The sequence below is a fragment of the Phoca vitulina genome, unplaced genomic scaffold (assembly GCF_004348235.1).
Source record: "Phoca vitulina isolate PV1807 unplaced genomic scaffold, GSC_HSeal_1.0 scaffold12, whole genome shotgun sequence".
Lineage (NCBI taxonomy): Eukaryota > Metazoa > Chordata > Mammalia > Carnivora > Phocidae > Phoca > Phoca vitulina.
Genome location: NW_022589715.1, coordinates 38,082,678 through 38,105,374, shown reverse-complemented (window position 1 = coordinate 38,105,374; position 22,697 = coordinate 38,082,678). Strand labels below are relative to the sequence as shown.

The following is a 22,697-nucleotide window of genomic DNA, read 5'->3' as shown; positions in this document are numbered from 1 at the left end:
TATTTTTGTGTGTGGTGTAAGGAAAAGGTCCAGTTTCATTCTTCTGCATGTGGCTGTCCAATTTTCCCAACACCATTTGTTGAAGAAACTCTTTTTTCCATTGGACATTCTTTCCTGCTTTGTTGAAGATGAGTTGACCATAGCGTTGAGGGTCCATTTCTGGGCTCTCTATTCTGTTCCATTGATCTACGTGTCTGTTTTTGCGCCAGTACCATACTGTCTTGATGATGACAGCTTTGTAATAGAGCTGGAAGTCTGGAATTGTGATGCCACCAGCTTTGCTTTTCTTTTTCAACATTCCTCTGGCTATTTGAGGTCTTTTCGGGTTCCATACAAATTTTAGGATTATTTGTTCCATTTCTTTGAAAAAAGTGGATGGTATTGTGATGGGGATTGCATTAAATGTGTAGATTGCTCTAGGTAGCATTGACATCTTCACAATATTTGTTCTTCCAATCCATGAGCATGGAACGTTTTTCCATTTCTTTGTGTCTTCCTCAAATTCTTTCATGAGTATTTTATAGTTTTCTGAGTACAGATGCTTTGCCTCTTTGGTTAGATTTATTCCTAGGTATCTTATGGTTTTGGGTGCCATTGTAAATGGGATTGACTCCTTAATTTCTCTTTCTTCTGTCTTGTTGTTGGTGTATAGGAATGCCACTGATTTCTGTGCATTGATTTTATATCCTGCCACTTTACTGAATTCCTGTATGAGTTCTAGCAGTTTTGGGGTGGAGTCTTTTGAGTTTTCCACATAAAGTACCATGTCATCTGCAAAGAGTGAGAGTTTGACTTCCTCTTTGCCGATTTGGATCCTTTTTATTTCTTTTTGTTGTCTGGTTGCTGTGGCTAAGACTTCTAATACTATGTTGAATAGCAATGGTGATAGTGGACATCCCTCAAGTTATTTTAAGTAAAGATCCATCTAGAATATCTAAAATCAGGAAGAAGAAGGAAGAACTTGGAATTTATGTAAGAAGTTTGCTATCACTTAATAATTAAAAGACTCAAGATGGCAGTCACTGTGATGTCCCAGCAATGAAACAAAATCTTCTGAATATATTTAATCTCCAGTGTTAGAGGGCAAATTTACTACCCTCTGGGTTTTATTCTCTCATCTGCCTAATGAGTCAGGGGATCAAGGATAGGCTGAACTAGGAAACCTCTAAGGTACATCCCAGTTCTAAAATTGGCACCATTTAGAAGGTACAAACTTAATGGAATTCTTGTGACTATTGAATGTTTCTTAGACTTGTCTTATTGGGAGAGGTGCTGTGGACTTTTACATGTAGATTCAAAGAAAAGTAAGATACATGGCAATAAGTTGTTTCTGATTTGAAAATACATCCAAGATTTACCTGGAGAACATCTTGACAATGTCACTGGATTTTCACATGGGTATTGTTTGCTTAACCTTGCTTAGTTTCTAGTGGGTCGATATCCTCGGTTTCCTATGGTGGAAAAAGAAAATACCTTTTGGGGATGTTAAAAGCAAATCGCCATCTGCATAACTGGGTTTGGATGTTGCCTTTTCATACCCTGGATTGTGGGAAGCAGCTTGGCCTTTCCTCCTTCTCCCCAGTATGTCCCTTTCTCCTCCTTGGTGTGCCTCCTTTCCCTCTTCCCTGTTTACACCAGGATCATTCTTGGCTTCTGGTCCTTGTCCATCCTGTGGCTATGCTTTCATCTCTCTGGCCTGTCAAACTTCTGTTGATCCGTGAAGCTCAAGTTTCTCTTTCCTGAGAACTGCTGCCAATATTGATCTTTCTGGGCTCATGTTTCGCATGATTTCACACTAAATTTCACATTACCTTACCATTTCCTTTATTTTCCCTTCTTCCCTCCCCACAGCCGGTTATATACTTCTGAAAGATCGGGTCCTTCTGGAACACATTGTAGATCTATGTAGATCTAGTATAGCCTAGTGTTTGGCTGTTTTTCAGGAGCCTCATTCTCAGAGTTCTGAAAGCCAAAATGACATTCTGAAATCGAAGTTTTAACAGCGGTCAGCCACTGGTAGAAGATGAGACGATCAGTTCAAATCATAGGGCATTCTAATTCAGGGCTGCATGCGCATGTGTCTACGGGTATCACTTAATAATAAAAAAGAACACCATGAGCACAGCATAATGTAGAGTGCTGTGGAATCGCCGTGTAGTCACCTGAAACTAATACAACATTGTACTTCAACTGTACCTCAGTTAAGAAAAGAACGCCAGTGTTTGTCAGATACTTCTCTTAGGTTAATGCACACCGGCAGCCCTCATCCCCTGTGTGTAATGGAAAACCCACTTATTTTATAGTTGACACCACTTTGGAAGTCCCTTGAATGAGGAAGAAAAGGGAAGAAGCAGCCTGGGGAAGGGGTTGTACCAACATGGCCAAATATGTTATAGCATAAAAGGGGCTCCTTTTCTTCCTTACAAGAAAATTATTCCAGTGTTTTATCCAGTATTCAGCTAGGACTGGGATATACATTGTGGTGCATTTTTAAAGTATGGATCTTCGAGGTGCCTGGGTGGCTCAGTCGGGTAAGCATCTGCCTTCAGCTCAGGTCATGACCTCAGGGTCCAAGTTGGGCTCCCTGCTCAGCAGGGAGTCTGCTTCTCCCCTCTCCCTCTGTGCAACCCCGCTCCTGCTCTCTCTCTCTCAAATAAATAAAATCTTTAAACACAAATAAATACATAAAAGTATGGAGTTTCTTATACTTTATCCTATTATGTCTTATTTTAAAATGGTTACGTATTTTCTATCCCATTATTAGCTCTGTACTAGTAGTCAGGCTTGGCTAGCCTATGGAGGAGTCACAAATCTCACAGTCCTAAAAGCTTAACAAAATGTTTCTTGTTTTTTCCTGTCACAGGGGAAGGATTGGGTAGTTTCTTCAATGGTTTTTTTATATAGGGACTTGAGGACCCAGTGTATTCCAGAAAAATGTTTGCATACTTCACTCCCATTAAGGAATTGTATAATCAGGTTCTTGATGAATAAAAGAACTAACAGCATGAATTCTCTTATTTATGCATGCGCATCAGCTATTCTTCCTGTTCTCCCCACCCCCATCCCCTGCGGAGTTTTTCATTGTGGTATTGTTCACTGTTAAGTAATAATTGCAACAGAGACAGCCTGAAACAATAGGGCCTTCTGGAACACAGAACATGGGCATGTAATCCTAAAGCAGAATTTGTTTTCTGAGAAATCTAAGTCTTGCAGTAACTGGCCTTCTCTTCATCTCAACCCTAGAATAGTGCCTGACACAAACCAGTGACACAGTCAATATGTGTTGAATGAATGAACTCAAAACTCTCCTTTGCTTTGCCTTTATCTTGTAAAGCTAATCTCTAAAAATTATTTTACCAGTCTAAAAATGTTTCCTATCTTTTTCTGTCCCAGCCTATATTTGCAGTGAATGCTTGGAAACAAAGATATGGACTTCATCTATTTTAACTTGACATTAAAAATTGGACTTAAGGCATGTTTTCCAAATTCAGGAATTTACCCTCTTTTTTTGAACTGACATGCTAGGTCTTTCATAATATAGGTTGACGCTTAATGAAACCATCGAATATGTAAACTGAAAAAACTTTAAAAAGAAGTAGATTAAAGTGACTGAAGATAGTTACTGAATTAAAATCCATTCAGTGGCATTTTCAAATGTCACCCAAAGCACTCTGTGTGGAGTCATTTGAGCTGCTTTAAGTATCACGGCTTTGAGGATAGTGCAGTCTAGGGACAATAAAGATAAGTTATAAATTATGAACAAAGGAGAAAAGAATTATATACTTTTTCATGGTGTAAGTAGAACATTTCTGAGCAACTTTTCACTTGGATGGCCCTTATCAAGTGGTTGTTTTTCTAGAGTAGAGAGTGGGGCTTGCAAAACTGTAAATCAGGCAATTTACATTCATATCTTGATGATCTGCAAATCACTTATTCATTTGCTAGAGTAAAGCAGATTCATAAAATCAATATGTTATTCATTTATGCTTCTTTCTTTTTTTTTTTTTTTTTTTTTTGCCATTTGGAAGAGTCCGTAAAGCAAACTCTTAACATTTCATTGAGCTAAAAAATGAGAGCCTATTTCTAGGAACTGTCTTCAGTTTTCTTTATGTTGTGTTTCTGTCTTGTATGAGGGATGCTCAAAACTAAGTCTTGCCCACTGGTGTGAGATCGGTGGGTGGTTATATTAACGTCAGTGATGGGGACTTTATGCAAACATTTGTGAAAAAACCGGCAGGCTGTAAACCCATCAGGGATGAGCTTAATTATTACATTTGCAAATTAAGGACTGAAGTTTCTTATTTATTTTAAGAAAGTAAAACACTATCTTACTGCTTTGAAGGTCACAAAAATGGAATTGAGTTCATATAACCAATTTCCATATAAAAATTATAAAGTAGAATTTCCAGGATGAATTTCAGATCAAGGTATTAATTTGCATCAATATCCATTCAGATTGTTAGGGACGCCAAATATTTACCATTTAAATGCGCTACCATCTTGGTCTTGCTTCTTGCTATTTTATGTTTCTGAAGCTGAAGAACATGCGCTGAGGTTTAATATTAACTATGCTGCTCTAAGATTAACTATGGAAATATGCTGGAGGAATTCTATTGTCATGTACATTTTACTATACCTGAAGTATGTTTGTTCTTGGGCAATGAATCAATGGCAACTATGTTGCTATGTGATGCAGGTGAATATTGTTGCTTTAATGAAGAGTTCCTGTCAGATTGTTTCTCAAAGTGAAACTCTTCTTTAGAGAACTTTAGAGTTCATATGGAACAGACTCTCAGCGTAATGGTGATTGTCACCAGGCAGCACACTCCTGAGCTCCTGAAGAAATGAAAACAAGAATGAGTTTTAAAGCCAGCCCCTGGCTTACCTAAAGATTTGGGAAAAACTTGGGTCTGTGTCACATTCAGTCAAAATCAAAGTCAAAATTTAGCCTCCCCTCCACTTAGCCCTTTGGTAGCTGTTCTCTGGATTACAGACATAATATCTGGAGATTAGGGAGAAGAATGAATGTTGCATTTAAGACTTGAAGTATTTTTTGGGAAAACTAAGGGAGCTGGATATTGAAAATATTTTAATTTTCTATTTTTAATATGACTTTGTAATTTATTTTCGTTATAATTAACATTACAAAAAGTCTTATGTGGGGGACAGCTCCTTGAAAGCTCAAAATGCCCAGAATAAGTAGAAAAGGGAGTAAGTGTCTTCAAGATGTCTGACCTTCTGAGGGCTGCATGGTGTAGGAAAGCCTACGACCTCACCCCCAATAAATTCCTCTAATTGTCTTTAACATGGTACAGTTGTTCAAAGTGCTTGTGGTTTCAGTGGCTTTTGTTACTTTTTTTTTTAATAACTACGTTGTCACTACCTGATTTGAATAAATCGAACCAGAAATATCCTGACAGTGCACTAAACAAGACCTGTGTGTATAATGTGAGTTCTTTCTTTTTAATTTTAGAATCAACCTTGTCCTATGTTAGGCAGCTGGAGGCAAGAGTAAGACAGCTGGAGGAAGAAAATCGCATGCTGCCCCAGGTGGGTGTCTTCCAGAAGCTCATAGCTAGTCAGTGTCATTGGAGTTGTAGCATTTTTATCTGGAATTTAAAGTCTCAATTACATTTCTCCTGTAAATGATAGAAATCATTTTGTAAATAGTCATTCATCAATGTAGAGTGTGATTGCTTTCCATAATGACCATCATATTATCTGGGTTCTTAAGTGTGATACCACAGGATGCAGATGTCTGAAATAAGAATGCAATGTAATTTTGAAAGGAAGAAGACAAGAGAAAGAGAAAAATGAAGAGAAGGAGAAAATACTTTGCTAGTACTACTCCTATACATCATGCATGTAGTTGGCGAATATAGGGAAGGGACTCTTATTTAAATAAAAATTTTGCTAATTTATGAGCTCGGGGAAGCTGTAGGTAGTTTGAAGATTTCATATGTTAAAGAAATTAGTACTTTTGCTAAAATTCTTTGTGATCGAATTGAACTCTTTCAGTGCAACAAAGCCATGACAGTAACTAACAGCTTTACTGTGGGGCTTAACTTCTTTTCCCTGGTGAATCTAAAGTGGCACTTTTTCTGGGATTTAATGCCTCACCATATATTTTACTTATAATATTATTTCTATGGGCTGAACTATCTTGATGAGAATGATGTTGGCTGAGGTGGTGGTTCTCAGGGAATGTTTTGTTGAGGAGTTGAACAAATCTTCTAGGTTGGTTTCCTTTACAGACATGGAGGCAGTATTTTAATATTTTATGAGCGGAGTTTTCTAAGCATTTAGTCACTAGTGTTCTTTATACATTTGGGTGATTATTTCTGTTTCCTAAGTGACTAAGGGAAAATCCACCCCTAAAAAAACTAAGCAAACAGTAGTTTAAATGGGAAGACAGAGACTGGTTATAATTCAGGGGAAAACACATAAACATGAACACTTTGCAAAGATATTTTAGGTCTTTTAAACCTCATTTTGTTTTCAAACTACGTTTGCTCATTAATGATGATTTGGTCTGTCAGGTACTGCATCTAAGAATGCCTTTCTCTTTCTCTCATTGGCCAGCCATCTGGCTGAAAATCATGAGAGTGAAATGAATACTTCTTTCCCTTCTCAAACTATGCATATGTCAATACTCATGTTGACAGAAGGGATTATTTGCATCATAAAATAAGATACTGCTGGTAGAGTTTTCTCTTTGCTCTTCTATACTTTCCATTTTTAAAATTTTCTTTGCCATTTGTCCTTTTATATGGGATTCACAGTATGACTGTGCCAGGACCCTTGACTGAAAACATCTAACTTCTTTCCGTTCCAAGAAACCTAAAAATATAATCAGGTTATTGTGAGTATTCTACATGGTTATACCATCTCTGGGGCAACTGGGAATGTAAATGAAAAGAGAAAAAAAAGAGATCAGTTTCTTAGTTTCCCTCTGAGTGGGAATTGAGGCTCATGTCAAACATTGAAATGCTAGCATGGATACTATGTTATTTAAAAAGAGGCACAACAAATATGAAAATGATTACAGGATTGATTTTTAAAAATCTGTAAAAGTGTTAGAAGTCTTGAAGAGAAATCAGAGGAGTCTTCAACTGTACTTGATACATCAAGTGTTGCATATTTAAATACAGAGTACTTGCACAGTCGAGAAGTAGAAGAGATTAAACAACTTTTCAGACTAAAGTCTGAAAACATATGTTTTTAAATGCATTGCTATTTTCTATCAAAGAAGGTTTTCTTTCTCCACAAGAAAAGCCTAAGAAGGATCATGTTTTACTGAATCTTAAGATGTTATTGTTGTGGGATGGACCATTATCATATGTAGCACTAAGAATGAAAAAAGATGTTGTCGATTATACCATGTCGGATTCTTGCTGATTTCAGAGATGTTAAAATGGAAAAACAATGCTTTAGAATTAAACAGCTTTTTTTTTTTTTTAAAGATTTTATTTATTTATTTGAGAGAGAGAGAATGAAAGACAGAGAGCATGAGAGGGAGGAGGGTCAGAGGGAGAAGCAGACTCCCTGCTGAGCAGGGAGCCCGATGCGGGACTCGATCCCGGGACTCCAGGATCATGACCTGAGCCGAAGGCAGTCGCTTAACCAACTGAGCCACCCAGGCGCCCAGAATTAAACAGCTTTTTACATGTCCAGGGTACTTTAGTGAAAAGAAAATCCATTGTTTGAAATATGCTGTTGGACATATATGCAAAGAATACAATAGATCTCAGTTCGAAAACAATATTGTGTTGAATTTCTGTATTGGAGAGTGTTGCCTTCATTTATAGCTAAGATATATATGATAGGACCACCAATTGCAAGTACTTGTATAAATACAACTGAAATGAACAGACAATAGACGAGATCTGAGGATGGAAAGCAATAAGTGAATCTCAAAGCAGTGAGAATCCTGTAAAGGGAATACTTGTGGAAGGCTGAGATTTGGACTGGATAACACAAAGGCGTATGCGACTTACTCTTGGATGTTATTGGTACTATTACCAATAATTACGTGCTTTCCCTGCATAAACTATTTCTGACTGCATGATATTAGCTGATTTGCAAGGTCAATTCAATGTGACTAGCTGACATCTCTGCATAAATTAGTCTCAATATCTGAACACTTGATTTTCCCATTGTAGGAACTTGCTCACTGTGCTTTGATTAAAAGGTATTCTGTTTTACTTCCAAGTTTATAAAAATATATCCTCTTAACTGGATAAACAGGAAAGAAGAATATGGTTGGCAATTGGAATTCCAAGTATATTGGATATCTTTTGTGGCTGTGGCCAGGTTCTTTGCTGATAGTTTAGCATTTAGACTAATTATGTAAAGCATTTTCCTGGAGGAAGAAATCTCCTTTATGCTTATTTTTATACTTTATGTAAAATTGTGTATAATGAACTGAGAGTCCCAACTTTGTCCCAGCAGTACATATTTAAAAGTAAACGAGATTAGTGTAGTAAGTGCTTGTGGATTTCTCTCTGGTTAGATTCAAAGGCTTCAATTTCTTAGTTTAAAAATGACAAGTTTCCTCCTAGCCTCTTGTTGGCCTAAGTATAAATAAAGCTTGGGTACAGTTTTACATCCAGGTGAAGTTACCAAGTCCCAGAATAAAAGGTTTTTTATTCAAAAACAGATAGAAAAAGGCAGTGAAGATTGAGTCCGTTCTATCCAGTGGTGCAGGAGGTGTGGTTGGAATATCAGCGTGGAGCCCATGTGAGCATGTAGCTCTTTGCTCTGCCATGATTTCTGCAATATCTCACAAGAATCACTGAGCAGTACTTTAAATCCAGTTTGTGAACACAATATTTCAAAAGAATCCTAAAGTGATAACAGAAAATGCAGTATTATTTGCTATGTTATTACTTGAAAAGAAAATGTCTTTATTTATATATTTGATAGGAAGACAACATGAGATCTACCCTCTTACCAGATTTTCAAGTGCATAACAATTATTGTTATTTATAGGCATGGTGTACATTTGATCTCTAGAACTCAACTCATTTTGCATATCTGAAATTTTGTACATGGTGATTAGCAACACCCCATCTCCCCTCCCCCTCAGCCTCTGACAACCACCATTCTAGTCTTTGCTTCTATGAGTTTATTTTAGATACCTCATGTAAGTGGAATCATGTGGTATTTGTCCTTTTGTGACTGGCTTATTTCACTTGGCATATTACCAAGTGATCATTACCGTATGATCCAGCAATCCTACTTCTGGATATTTGCCCAAAAGAATTGAAATCAGGATCTCAAAGAAATATTAGCAATCCTGTGTTCATTGCAGCTCTGTTCACAGTAGCCAAGATGTGGAAGCAACCTAAATGCCCATCAAGAGATGAATGGATAAAGAAAATGTGGCATATACATATAATGGAATATTATTCAGCCTTAAAAAAGAAGGAAATCTTGCAATATGTGACAACATGGGCAAATCTTAAAAATGCTTTTTGGAAAGTTGCTACAAATGATCATTAAAGATCCCCTTTAATGAATTTAGAATTTAGGATATTCTTCCTTGAACACATAAACTAATGTGCACATTTTTTTTTTTTTTTACTGATTACATACAAAAATATTTCATAGGATTGCAACGAACCTCTCATTACACAGAATGCTAAAAGTGCTCAGACTGGTCTGTCAGCTCTGCTGTGTACATATTTAATAGGATAGGAACCCTAAATGAAGATTGTATGTGAATTAAATGTAGCCGCTGTATATGAAGTTTTATTAATTTTTAAATCTAATGAGGTGGAGTCACCCACAATGACATAAATAGACATTTTTGATAAAAGACCCAATATGGTATAAAGTAGTTGCAAGGAATTTTATATCAAACTTAAAAGGAATGTACCTATTTTGTGTATAGACATTTATACATAAACACAAATCTTCTGTGGGTAAAGAATCCTAGATTTTCAAAGCTAGATAGAACCTCACATATCACATTGGACAACCCCATTTTCTAAGGCCTACAAGATTCACAGAATGTTAGGAGTAGAGTCCTAGTCAGACAGCTAATGAAGGATGGACCCAGGCTAAGATGTAGGCCTATTCAGTGTTCTTCTAGCAAATGTATAGCACCTCTTTTAATCATTTCATACTATTTATGTCATTCAGTGTAAGTAAGCTGCTAAATCTGTTTTTATCTTATTGTCAAATTCTTTTTTTTAAACATTTATTTTAATTAACATTGGATTTGCTTAGCCCTCTAAGATCTTTCAGATTTAGAGTAAATATTCTATTTTTCTTAAAGCCATAGATGGTATCTATCACAAATGAAAAAAAAATTACATTTTATAGAGCCTTCTCCCTGACACATTTCCAAAATACTTCAGAATCCTGGTTTAGTACAAACATACATACCATACATATCTACATGAGAAATTCATACTGAACGGAATGTGGTCAGAGAGGGTCTTTCTGTCCAGAGTGAATTAGAGGTAGGTGGTGGCTAGGAGAACAAATAGTTATAGTAGTGGTTTTTAAGGTACCCATGAAATTTGTTATTTTAGCCCAAATTTAAAAATCTTGCTTGGATCTCTCAACTTCTCCCGTGATACTTTTCTTGATGGTCACAAGGATTTTTAATCCAGACTTCTCCACGATGTTTATGTGCTATATCTGCAATGAAGACTACTCAGCCAGAAAATATCTTAAAGTAGATGATACAGAACACTTAGCTGATGATTTTATTATAAATAATACTGTCTTTTGAAGAAATCAGTCACTATTCCAACATCACCGCGAGGGAAAAACTATTTTTTTAAAACTCTTCTCACCTATTTTGTGTCGAGTTTGGGTTTTGCATCAAGAGGAGACCAGAAATAAGCAGTTTGCTCTGATTCCAAAGTCAGTTAAGTACATTTGTTAAAAGTCCTACTGGGAAATCGGTTCCCCCTCATCAAATGCTTCTGCACCAGCATCTGCCCAGAAAGCACTCTGTGTCCTTTGTGCTCCAGAGTCCCTCTCCAAAACAAACCACCCACCTCTTGAGACTAACTTTTGAGAGATTTGTTAGAATCCTTAAAGCTGCCCCGATCTGCCCCATGTCCTATGCCTGCCCATGTTGCTGTGGGTTCAGCAAATGTGTTTGAAAGGCATGGCAACTCGGATCGCCACTGTGTGGGCTCCTTTCAGCAAGTGTTTCTATTTCTGTTGTGCTAGCACACACAGAGGAGTCTAATTTTAGGAATGGAAATGAAAAATCTTCCTCTCGTGTAATTTGGTTACAGCGTGGCCTCACAATGCAGTGCTTTGGGAAGGAGGCAGGGCCGTTTCCAGGGCAGTTTCTGAACAAAGGAAAGGAACCTGTCGCCATTGCCAGGAATGCTGAGGAGGGTACATGGGCTCTAAAGAAACTGAGCTTGTCACTTCCATGGCAACACACCCCGGGTCCAGCATCACATCTCTGAAAAGACCCCTCACGTGTGTACCTATGCGGATTACCAGTGTCCCGGACAGAAATGAGAAGATTCTTTCTGACACCTAGATTTCCCTCTTGTGCTTCTCCTTTCTTTGCCGTGGAGAGCCTTATTTTGTTGCTTTTTCTCTTTTTCATATTTTCTGACTTCTTCAAGTCATTTATGTCTTACAGGGTCATAAATATCTGGCTTTTCTAGGGTTTGGAATTGCTCTGAAAAAAAAAATCAGCCACTGTTGTACAAAAAACAGGCACAGAGTAATGCTTTACAGGATGCTTAAAGTAAGTGGTGCTAGTCTTCAATTGTTAATGCTTGGATATTACCATTCTGGCATTCCTGAGGAGTAATTGGATAGCAACTCTATGTGGTGCAACCGGAGTAGAATCTGGATGCTAATGATAGAAGAAATTCGTTAAATCCATTAAGGGCTGGTTGTTGCTAGAATCTTATTTGGGGGGAAAAAAAAATGGACTCCACCAGAGGAATAATGCTTGTGGGTTGCCATTTTCTCTAAGTCACCATGATTTATATAATTAAAGAAAAGAAAAAAAGCTTTTATGTATAGTTCAATAGAGTTTTCAGAGGACAGATGGGAGCTGCCCAAGTGGTGTGGGTGTATTGGAACAAAAGAGACAAATAGATATGGAAAATAAATTTATGGGGGGGGAGGTCATGTTGGAAAACTTGAATAAATGGTGACTGGATTAAGGGAAAAGCTAAAATGTATTAGCGAAAATACTGGAGAGTGAAATTCATAGGAAAAACATCAAAAATCAACATGGATGCTTTCACAGTGAGGGGATGGTTTACATTCTTCTTTGCCCCACCCCATGCTCGAGGGTTCTTGTTTGAGAATCTCATATGCATGATGTGAAGTCTTCATTCTTTTTTTTTTTTTAACTATTTCTTTTTTTAAAGATTTTATTTATTTATTTGAGAGAGAGAATGAGATAGAGCATGAGATGGGGGAGGGTCAGAGGGAGAAGCAGACTCCCTGCCGAGCAGGGAGCCCGATGCGGGACTCGATCCAGGGACTGAAGTCTTCATTCTAATGAGAGAAAATAGATGAACTAGAAATGCAACAGAAAATACAGCTATGCCACTTACTAAACTTATTAAGAGAATTATTGAATTTAAAAGGCACTCAATTATTAGGGACTGTGGTATCCATTCGTATTTAACAGGACTGCCTTTTTCTATCTGTACTGGCATGATAATAATTCTACCACTAGGGCATATTTAAAAAATGTTTTTTTATTTGGAGTAGCCATAAAAATAGCACCTTGGTTACCTGCCCTTGGCAGAATTTGTCACACAAAAAAATGATAGGACTCGCTCAGCAAAAATTTTTGCTGTGTAGTAATATCAACTAGGATCATAGATATTTGAATGAGAAGCAACATGGAGGACTATTTGGGGAAAACTTGAGATGGAACTGTAAGAGAAATTAATATTGCCTTGGAGAAATGACTTTCTACTCTTTTTAATTTTTTTATCCAAAGTAAAGTGAAAAATCAAAAAAGATGAAAGTCTTTCCTTTTGTCATTGTGTAAGGAAACAGTCTCATAGAAAACAATAGAAAAGATTGTGTAATGTTTGATATGGGAATTAGTTAAATGTAAATACTGTTGAGATATGGATATATATAATTAAAAAACAGTAAACTGTGAAAAGTTGGGTCTAATAGAAGCTTGTAAAGATGGGAAGATTACCGCTTGAGAAGCCTCACTTTGCTTTCCATTTCTTACTGGAGGTCATCACCTCTCTGCTGTGAAAAAGGCACCCAATCCACCCTGTCCTCCTCTCTGATTCAGACCTTTCCTACAGTGGGGTTCAGGCATTTCTCATTTAAAAGTCTCTACTTCTAGTTGTTTGGTTTTTTGTTTTTTTTTTTTTTGCTGTAGCCTGAGCAAAGTGATCAATCATACTTCTAACACATTAAAAATTAAAGTTGGTGCCTCTTAATATCTTATAAAAACAAAGTAGACAAATATAAATGTAATACAGGCAATGTCTGTATTGCCTAAATATAATCACTGTAATAGAGACAAATAATGGGGTTCTTTGACACAATAAAACAGTTTAAATAAATTTCTAAGTGATCTGAGATTTCCTAAATTATATTTAAGCTAGCATTGTGTGAAAAATAAGCAAAACATAACTGAGTTAATTTTAGAAAGCTGAGACATAGTCAACAGTGATTTTGGACCCTTAGTTACCAAGTAATTAAAGGAGTCCCTGTGAATATGCTAGAACAGAGAATAGGAATTACAAGAGCTAGGATTTAGCCTAATTAGCTGTTGGATCAAGATGATGGGTCTTAACCTTTGTGAACTTGTTATGCTTTGAGTAACAAAGAGAATAGTTGTAGGTGATATGGAAGGTTCTGCTCAGCTCTGCAAATCCATGAATCTCTATCCAGAGAAAGTTTGTGTTTATGTATAATGTATATACAAAATGGGCATGTCCTTTTTATTTTGATATTAAATTCCTTAAAACTACAACTTTATGCCATACTGGGTCTTTTATTTACAGGGACATATTTATGTCATTGTGGGTTATTCTACCTCATTGGGTTCTAAAGTTAATCAAATTTCACCAGATAGCTGTTTAAGTAAAAGTTAAGGGTACATATCTGTGAGGCTCATGTCACATTAATATGCATATAGACGGGCTCACATACCAGTCTGAGTAATGTTATGTGTATTTTGAGAGATAATGTGCATTAATGTCCCTTAATGTTCATTTTTATTCTTTGTCTAATCCCTCCATAATGAACATAAAGGCACTGGTTTTCCCTAAGAGTATACGTATTTAAAAATAAATAAGATGAGTATGTAAATGATTATTGATTCCTCTCGGGTCAGGAACAAAGGCATCTTTGTCTTCATTTGGTTAGTGTGGTCCCTTCCAGCCCTGAACATTCTGAGCTCAAGGATTAAAAAAAAAAAGAAAAAAGTGTTGTGTCCAAGTCCTAGAACGAAGGCGTCTTTAGTCGAGAACAGCTAGAGACATGCAGGGAATTAGTTAGTGCTACTAGTGGGAAAGAGGAGCTCAGAGGAGGTATGGCTGGAACGTGAGTCATCACCAGAGAGCACAGCGATTTTCCTTTGCCGTGCTCCCTGTGGTATCCTGCGAGCATTGTGGAGCTGTACTTTAAATCCAGTGTGTGAGCACAACACTTCAAAGAGAGCCCAAAAGTATGAACTCTCTTATTAGGTATTATTTACGTATTAGCTGTCATTATGTGAGAAGGAGCTACCTTTTTTTTTTTTTAAAGATTTTATTTATTTATTTGAGACAGAGAGAGAGAGCGCGCTCACAAGCGGGGGTGGGGGGGTTGGGGTGGGCAGTGGAAGAAGGAGAAGCAGGCTCCCAGCCGAGCAGGGAGCCCGATGCAGGGCTCGACCCTGGGATCATGACCTGAGCAGAAGGCAGACGCTTAACCGACTGAGCCACCCAGGCTCCCCAGGAGCTACCTTTTAAAAGTTGGCACAAATGATAGTGAAAGATCACCTGAACTTAGAATATTCTTTCCTGAGCACATAAACTAATGTAAACATTTTTTTTTAAATCACATTTAAAAATATTTTAAAGGATTTCATAGGATAAATGGAGACCTGACATTTCAGAGAGAATTTTTTTTAAATGATGATGAAAGAGTATACCGATATAGGAAATGTTTAAAATTTAACTTTTATTTACCTGCAACTTATATGGAAACCATCTGTAGTCCTTATTTTAAAATATAACATAATTGTCAGGAATCCAATTCAGAGATAAGCCAAAAGAAATTACTGTGAAAAAGAGATGACAAAAACCTGATATAACATACATTATTTTTTTCTGGTGTGATAGACTGAGGAGAATGACAAGACGGCTTGCATATGAATCAAAGTCTGCTAGACAAGGGATACACAGAAGGAACAATGTCCAGAGGAAAAAAAGATCTTTTTCAAAGGATAGCTGATGTATTGGAGTCATTCTGGACATTAAAGCATCTGAAGTAAGAGCTAGCAATCAGTGGACTGGGCCTTTCTTCAGATTTTCTCATTGACACAGAGCATGAAAGAGAAATCATCAGGGGTACACCATAAGACAATGATCCATGTTGCCTTTACAGTTCACATGGAGCTCTTATGGATTATCTTTCAGACTGTGTGCCATCGAGCCCACATAACCAGGTAGCATGTTATCCTATGAAGCTAATTAAAGCACGTGTAGAGAAGCAGTATGAAGAGAGCATAGGAAATAAATCACGGGCTTCCCCTCAATTGTAAGTCTGAAGGGCCTTTGGTGGCTAGGTAAATAAGTCTTAGAAGAGGACTTGGGGTTTACTCTAGAAATTCTACGAAGAAGTTCCTACATCAGTAAGCAGTGGAGTGTTTTGAAAAACAACCCGCCCACATTTGTAGAGGTGGCATCCCTGAAAGTAATAGAACAGTCTTCTGTTTCCTTGGGCCACACCAGCACAGATTGGGGTCAGACAGATGGACTCCTAGCTCTCTCGGCTTACCTTCAAGTGGACGGGTTTTCACCTGTCCTCCTAAGTCTGCTCCTGACTTTGTTACTGGCCGCTACAGTGATGTCCTGGCCATTTCCCTGAATCCTATGATCGGAGCTCCCAACATTCTCTGGGCTGAGAAAATCCCCCCACTCCTGCTTGGGGTCTACCTTGTTCCAGATCCAAAGCCTATGGGACAAGTACTCCTTCCCACAGGTTCTTGTGGTAAGCCCAGAAATGGAGGTGGGGAAGAAGACTTAGTGTTAGCGAAGAGTCAATCTATTCAAAAAATGTTCCTCTCTTTTCAAAGTACTCCATTATTCTTCATTCAGGTGTCTCTCTCTGGTCTCATTCTTTCCTGGAGAACTTCTTGTCCTCAGGTTTCAGTACCTCTGCAAAATTGACTCAACTGGGATATTTGTGATTTCAGGAGTGCCCTAGTCAAGGCATGTAAATAATCAAGCCTTCTTTCAGAATTTTTATCTTCTTTGAGATTTTTCTAACTTTCATAATCTAGGTTAGTTGAGTAGAAGCAGTTTTTGAATTAATACTTTTTAAAAAGAAAAAAAAAATTAAGCACAACAAGGAGACAACTAACCACCTTGCTTAAAACCCTTGGACTAATTATTTTGCTAGTTTTATTAATGTAGCTACAGTTTATTAGGAAAAAGATTGCATGTCGAAATGTAAGGATCAAAAAGAAATGTAAATCTGACTCAAATGTAGTGTAACAAATTTGGTACTGTCTTTTTTTTGACCTAAAATGCCTCTTATTTGCATCAGAACAACATGCGATGCAGAAGTTCTAATGTTTGACAGATAACAAATAACTAATAAACCCAGGACCAGATGGGAGCCATCCTGGACTTACATAAAAGCTGGCTCTAAGAAAGGGAGGATTTTTGATAGCCAAGATATTTCAGCTGTTTTTGACACCCAAGGCAGGTGTATCTTAATGTCAAAAAGGTAATTTCTTCATTGAAACATTTTCATATGCAAGAAAATTTAATATCCATAACTCCAGAAATCTCATACAAGAAAAACATAAAATACACACTCAAATAAATGACAACTCCAGCAAACTTAATCACAAATGAATTGTGTGGGAATGATAGGTCTTTATCCTTTTGGGTGGCAAGCATGTATTGAGAGCCAAAAGTTAACAGAAGCTACAGTTCGAATTTGACATCTTTTTCACAAAGAGTTTTAGACAAAGGGAGCTTCTGCAACTTTGCATTTTGAAATTTGTTGTTTTGTTTGGAACTAGCCCCATTCACTTTCCATTCCCTGTTTCTATCCCACTTGTATTTTAACACATGAGTCCTTAACCAGCAAAACTCAGACACTTTTGTCAGTAAGTTCTGCAAATGATACAGTAGTTGGTGATAGCAGCCCTGGTTCTTTGCCAGTAGAAAAGGACTTTGGAGAGGTCGATTGAAGACAGGACCCTCTAAATGCTCACTTGTGAAGAGGGTGGGCATGTGGCCTCACGGGCATTCATTTAATTGAAGAGGACTCTCTTGGTTAGGGAACCAGTTCCACTGAGCCTTTGACACTGGAGAACGAGATTAAGATGGACATGAGGGCAGGTAAGAGCAGTAGCCTCTCCAGCGGTTTTCACTCAAAACAAGTACCCTGCTCATGATCTTGATATTGACAGAGTTCTTCAGAATCAGTCATGAGAGAGTCATAAGACAGCTCTCAATTCTGGGTGGTTTCTCAGGGCTGTAAATGATGCTATAGTAACTTATGAATCAATAGGACTTTGGTCTTTAAGCCTAGAAAATGTCCACTGTTGCTATCACATTGATTTTTAATACTTTATCACCTTATTAAATTATGCTTTTTATTTTAGGTATATCTTTTATGTTCATTCTGTTTGAAGGCATCAATCCTGTTGGTCTTCAGTATTCAGAATCTTAAGTCTTTAGGGCCCAAGGAGAGACGCTGTAGGTCATGAAAAGGATAGTGCCCGATTCTTTTATTTTTACAAGTTCTTAAATGATGGGGCTGCAGCCTGAAATGGACCGTTCTCCCTGTGAGAAACAAAGCTTAGGCCACAGCAAAATGGCTGATTTACAAGAATCCTGTAACCCTTGCAATGGAGTCAGCCTCAGAGTGCAGACAGCACACAGGATGGGGCTGGTTGAGTTGCCCGTTGCACCTTAGAGTTTTGTTGTCGTCACAAGCCCTAGAACCACATCCTGATTATCAGCTGAGGTCCTGCATATTGGAGCAACACTGAGGCCATCTTGATGCTGTCCCGTCCTGACCCTGGCCCCTATGATGATCTGCTTTGCAGGTGAGAGAATGTTCACTCATGGGCAGAGGCAAGGTTTGTGCCCAGATTTTCTGTTACCACTAGTCTAGCATTCTTCCCGTTTTGCTGAAACCTGTTGCATGGCAAGTGTGTTTCTTTTGAAGCAAGATAGTGGTGAAAACACCACCAACCACCACCACGATCTCCACCATCACCATCCAGAGCTCATGTGTAGCATCCTTGGGGTCTGAATTGGGAATTAACCAAGAAACCCAGTGAGTTGTTAGTCCATCTGTTTTACTAGTCACTGAGAGACTTCATTGCTCTGATAATGATTCTCTCAGGATGGGAGATTTTCTCATTCTTTTATTATTCTTAAGGACATGTCTAGCCCCTAGATAAGTGATTAGTCAGGAAAGAATATTTGTCTACTTAATACTTATCACTTCTGTTTCAATTATAGTTTCTTTATAAGCCACTTGCCTCCTTCTCCAAAAAATTCCCAGACTGTTCCAGTCTATCATAATGTTCTTAGACCCTCAACCAGGGCTTGGAACCTTTTAAATAAAGGGCCAGATAGTAAATATTTTCAAAGTTGTGAGCCATATGGTGTTTTCAACTACTCCTGTCTGCCATCGTGGCACTAGAACAGCTGAAAATAGAATATCTAAATAAACAGCTGTGGCTGTGTTCTAACAAAACTACTTATAAAACAGGTGAAAGGGTCTGGATTTAACTCCAACAGTAGTTGCTGACCCCTATGTTGCCCTGAAATCATTTGTCAATTTCTTGGGTTATCTCTTAATATCATTTTTTAAATTGTTCCCTCATATTGTTATATACATTTTCATTTGTGCATAAATAACTTATTATATACAAAAACTTTTCCCAGTAAGTATTATTTATATTTTCATTGGCTTAACTTCCTTTGTCCTGTTATTCCCAAACCTGCCCTCAGTTATCAATATGTGGGATTTGAAAAGCACTGTGAGTGAACCAGAGGAGTAGTTGGGAAGAGGCAAAGCTATTCTTTCCAACAAACCACTTAGTTTTGGGGGGAAAATTTGTTGGAGATCAAGATGTTTGCATTTGACCTGAAAAGGCACGTCCTCCCCTACAGGACAGTTGTTGTGTTACTAATGGATAGGAATTTTGTACTTTTCCAAAACCCATATGTCTGGTGATTGAAGGTGTACGTTAGTGAGTGATTGATTATATTGCTTTTGTGTCCTTGCACATCTTAGAGAGATTGCTGGAAAGAGAACATGGGCAAGCTTGTCTTTAAAATAGATACCACATGGCTGGTAGCTTGGAAAGAACACGAAATGCTATATAGTCCTTCACAGACAAGTGAAATTCTAAATCCATGTCTCTCAGCGAATGAAGGAAACCATTTCTGGCTTGGAAGGAGGTCAGAAACCAATTAATCTCCCTTTTTCTTTAAGTGAGGACATCACAGGGTAGAGCGAGAAATCGGGAGATCACTAGTAAGAATAAAGTGAATTCTGTATTTTTCAGGTCGTTCATATTCATATTCTCTTCTCCCATGATCTTTGTCAAATCTGTGGTTTTTAATGATGATCTATGTTATGCTTGAAAAGGACAAAAAGGAAAGGCCTTCCGCGGGCCATTCATGCAGTCTCTCTTCATGGGGATCTGCAAGGTACTTTGGAAGGAACAAAGGAGTGCAAAGGCTAGTTTGCGTCTCCATCATGTTTCCTGTGGATCAGGAGGAGACCTGTAGGAGGGTGAGAAGAATCCTCACTCATCTTTTTGTCTTTGTCACAATGACTGACTGACATCAGAAGAGCCAAGGGGTGGAAAAGAGCTTAAAAAGAGCCAGATGCATTCGCAATGCTTTCATGGCAACTGATGGCGATCTGGCAATTAGGAAACTTCTCTATAGCACTTAATGTTTTCGGAGTGCGTTGCAATCAGGTTTATTAGTCACCCTTCACAGCTGCCACATGAAGCTAATTGATAGGGCTCTCCATTTTAGCCTCTCCATTGAGGACAAGTGACTTGCTGAGGGTCAGGCAGTGAGAAGCTTACGGAGCTCATTAGTCTCCGGGTCATTTCTCTCTGGAGCTAGCAAAAGACTTGACTTTTTTTTTTTTTTTAAGGCCACTCTGACTAGCTTAGGAAAACTTATTATTACTGGTTAACCTGATTGTTTTCCAGGATGATACTATTGTAAAAATTCTAACTTTTAAAAATTCCTTTTTAAAATTGGCCTTTTCTAAAGCTTTATGATGTTGCTTTTCAGAACTTTCCAGGAAATTTTAGCTGTGCGTTTTATGGTTTAGCCAGGTCTTTACTAGGGTACTGTTCTCAGAATTTTGGACCTAGAGACTTCAGGAGAAACAAAACATTTTAGCCAGGCAGCCTTCATTTGTGGCATTAGCTGTGGTCAGAATTTGTATGGAGGGGTGAGGGAAACTGCTTTCTATCAGCTATTAATGCTGTCTTTTACATTCAGAATCTCATAGAGGCTAGACAAAAGCAGTGACCTTGCTATTTGGAATGAGAAATGTTGACATTTATCGTTAGATCGATGCAGGGATATGCATTTAAAGATAGGTGATTAGTGGACTTCCCCTACTTTTCTTCATATAAACAAAACAACCCCTAACAAATATGGAATGGGATTTCTGTAGATGATGGAAAGCTGATTGTTTATATTGGCCATTCTTTCAATAGTTTACCCCTCAAATATTTTTTGAGAGCACGTCTTGCATACAGATACTGCTTTAGACAATGGAGATACAGCCCTGAATTCATGCAGCTTACATTTTAGTGGACTATTATTTTAAAAGTGCTAACTATGTGATATGTGGAAGTAATAATCACTTTGAAGGAAACAAAAGCAGGGTACAGAACTGTGAGTGACTGGAGTGAAAGGGTATTTTACATGGAGTTAGAAGAAGCCTCTCTGAGGAAATGACATCTGGAGGAATCAGAAGGGGTATGGGAGAGTATCACAGGAAGTGAGAACAGCAAGGGCAAAGGCTTTCGGTGGGAGTGAACTAGGCATGTGTGAGGAGACAGTTGCAAGAAAGCTAGTGTGGCTGGAATAGAGTGTGTGAGACAGAAAATAACAGGAGGTGAGGTCGGAGACAGGCAGGTAACAGATCCTGTGGGCTTTGTTGACCAAAGTCAAGTGTCTGGGTTTGGGTCTGAGTTTGTGGAGAGCCATTGGAGGAACTGAGCAAGGGTGTGATACATCTAGTTACATTATCAGAAGGTCGCTGGGAATGCTAGGTAGGGACCAGACTGAAGAAGTGAGAGGCAGGTAGGGGAGGACATAGGGACACTCATTAGGGAGCTAGATTGGTAGTAGAGGTAGTAGAGGGTAGTGGTAGCTTGAACTAAGTGGTAGAATGAAGATGTTGAGGAAACGTTGGATTCATAGGATATTTTGAAGTAGAGTTGAGAGTGCTTCATGATGGATTGGATCTGGAATATAGGGGAAAGAGGCGGCATGTGGCTTTATAGTTTGAGTACTGACAACCCCAGGAAGAACTATTTACATAGGCTGTACAGCGAGTGACAGCCCAGGGGTGGTCCAGTGTGGCAGCCCTGGGAGGAATCAAGAATGACTCCTTGGATTTTGATCTAAGTAATTTTGTATGATTGGTGGTGCTGTTTATGGAGATGGGGAACACTGGGGGGAACAGGTTAGGAGGTGCAGGAAAGTCAAGTTCTGTGTTGGACATGGTACATTTGGGGTGGACATCTATGAGGAGACATCACCTGCAGAGTTAGGTATAGAGATGAAAGTCTGGGGAGAGGTCAGGGCTGGAGATACAAATTTGCAAGAATACTTGCCTATGGGACTGAATTAGAACTTCTTGTTGAATGAATGTTGAGGGGAAAAGAGGTTTATGGGCTGTGCCCTGGGACACTCTAAAATTTAAAGATTGGGAAGGAGAAAGTGCCATCCAGACTGGAAGGAAAGGCTCATTCAACCTCTTTAATCTCCCAGAGTTACAGATGATTTGTGTGCTAACTCTGCAAAGTAGTTTTACCCTTTATTTTAACTCTCTGATGGGTCCTCGCCTTACCTTTCTGAATATTATTGACTTAAATGGGCATTTATAGTTTGAATCCAAAACTCTTGCTTTTCGTCATAAGTTATTTATGTCATGAGGTAGGACACACATAAACCTATTTGTAAGTCTCTTTCTTTCTTCCTAGTAAGAGCTGTTTGTGAAAAAAGAGTTTTCAAGATGCTTCCTCTTGTGCCCTGATGGTGTTCTCATTAATGGGGGGATTTCATCGCTCCCGGCTTGAGATTTCATTTCCACCACGTACGCAGAGGCTACGCTGTCTGGATTTGTTTGGGCCGCGACTGTTTTTGTGAGCCTTCACGCATAAAGTCACTGTGAATCTTCCAAGATGGAGCATCCAACAAATGGCATGGGCAGAACTGCAGTCTCTCAAGCTGCCGTGCTCACTGGGGGTATACATACGCATTCCAGAG

At 38.3% G+C, this 22,697-nt stretch overlaps 1 protein-coding gene across 9 annotated transcripts in view; it reads left to right on the top strand.

The window, feature by feature from the left end:
- CCDC85A (coiled-coil domain containing 85A) overlaps positions 1 to 22,697 on the top strand; it is a 180,461-nt gene that overhangs the window by 135,612 nt on the left and 22,152 nt on the right. For 8 of the 9 annotated variants that reach the window (XR_004300315.1, XR_004300313.1, XR_004300314.1 and 5 more), the window contains exon 3: positions 5,474 to 5,550. The exons of the other annotated variant lie outside the window; for it this stretch is intronic. Coding sequence is in view for 5 of the 8 variants with exons in the window: in XM_032410944.1 (XP_032266835.1) it covers positions 5,474 to 5,550 (77 nt within the window). In the remaining 3 variants the exon portion in view is untranslated. The remainder of the gene's footprint in view (positions 1 to 5,473; positions 5,551 to 22,697) is intronic. 9 annotated transcript variants of the gene reach the window in all.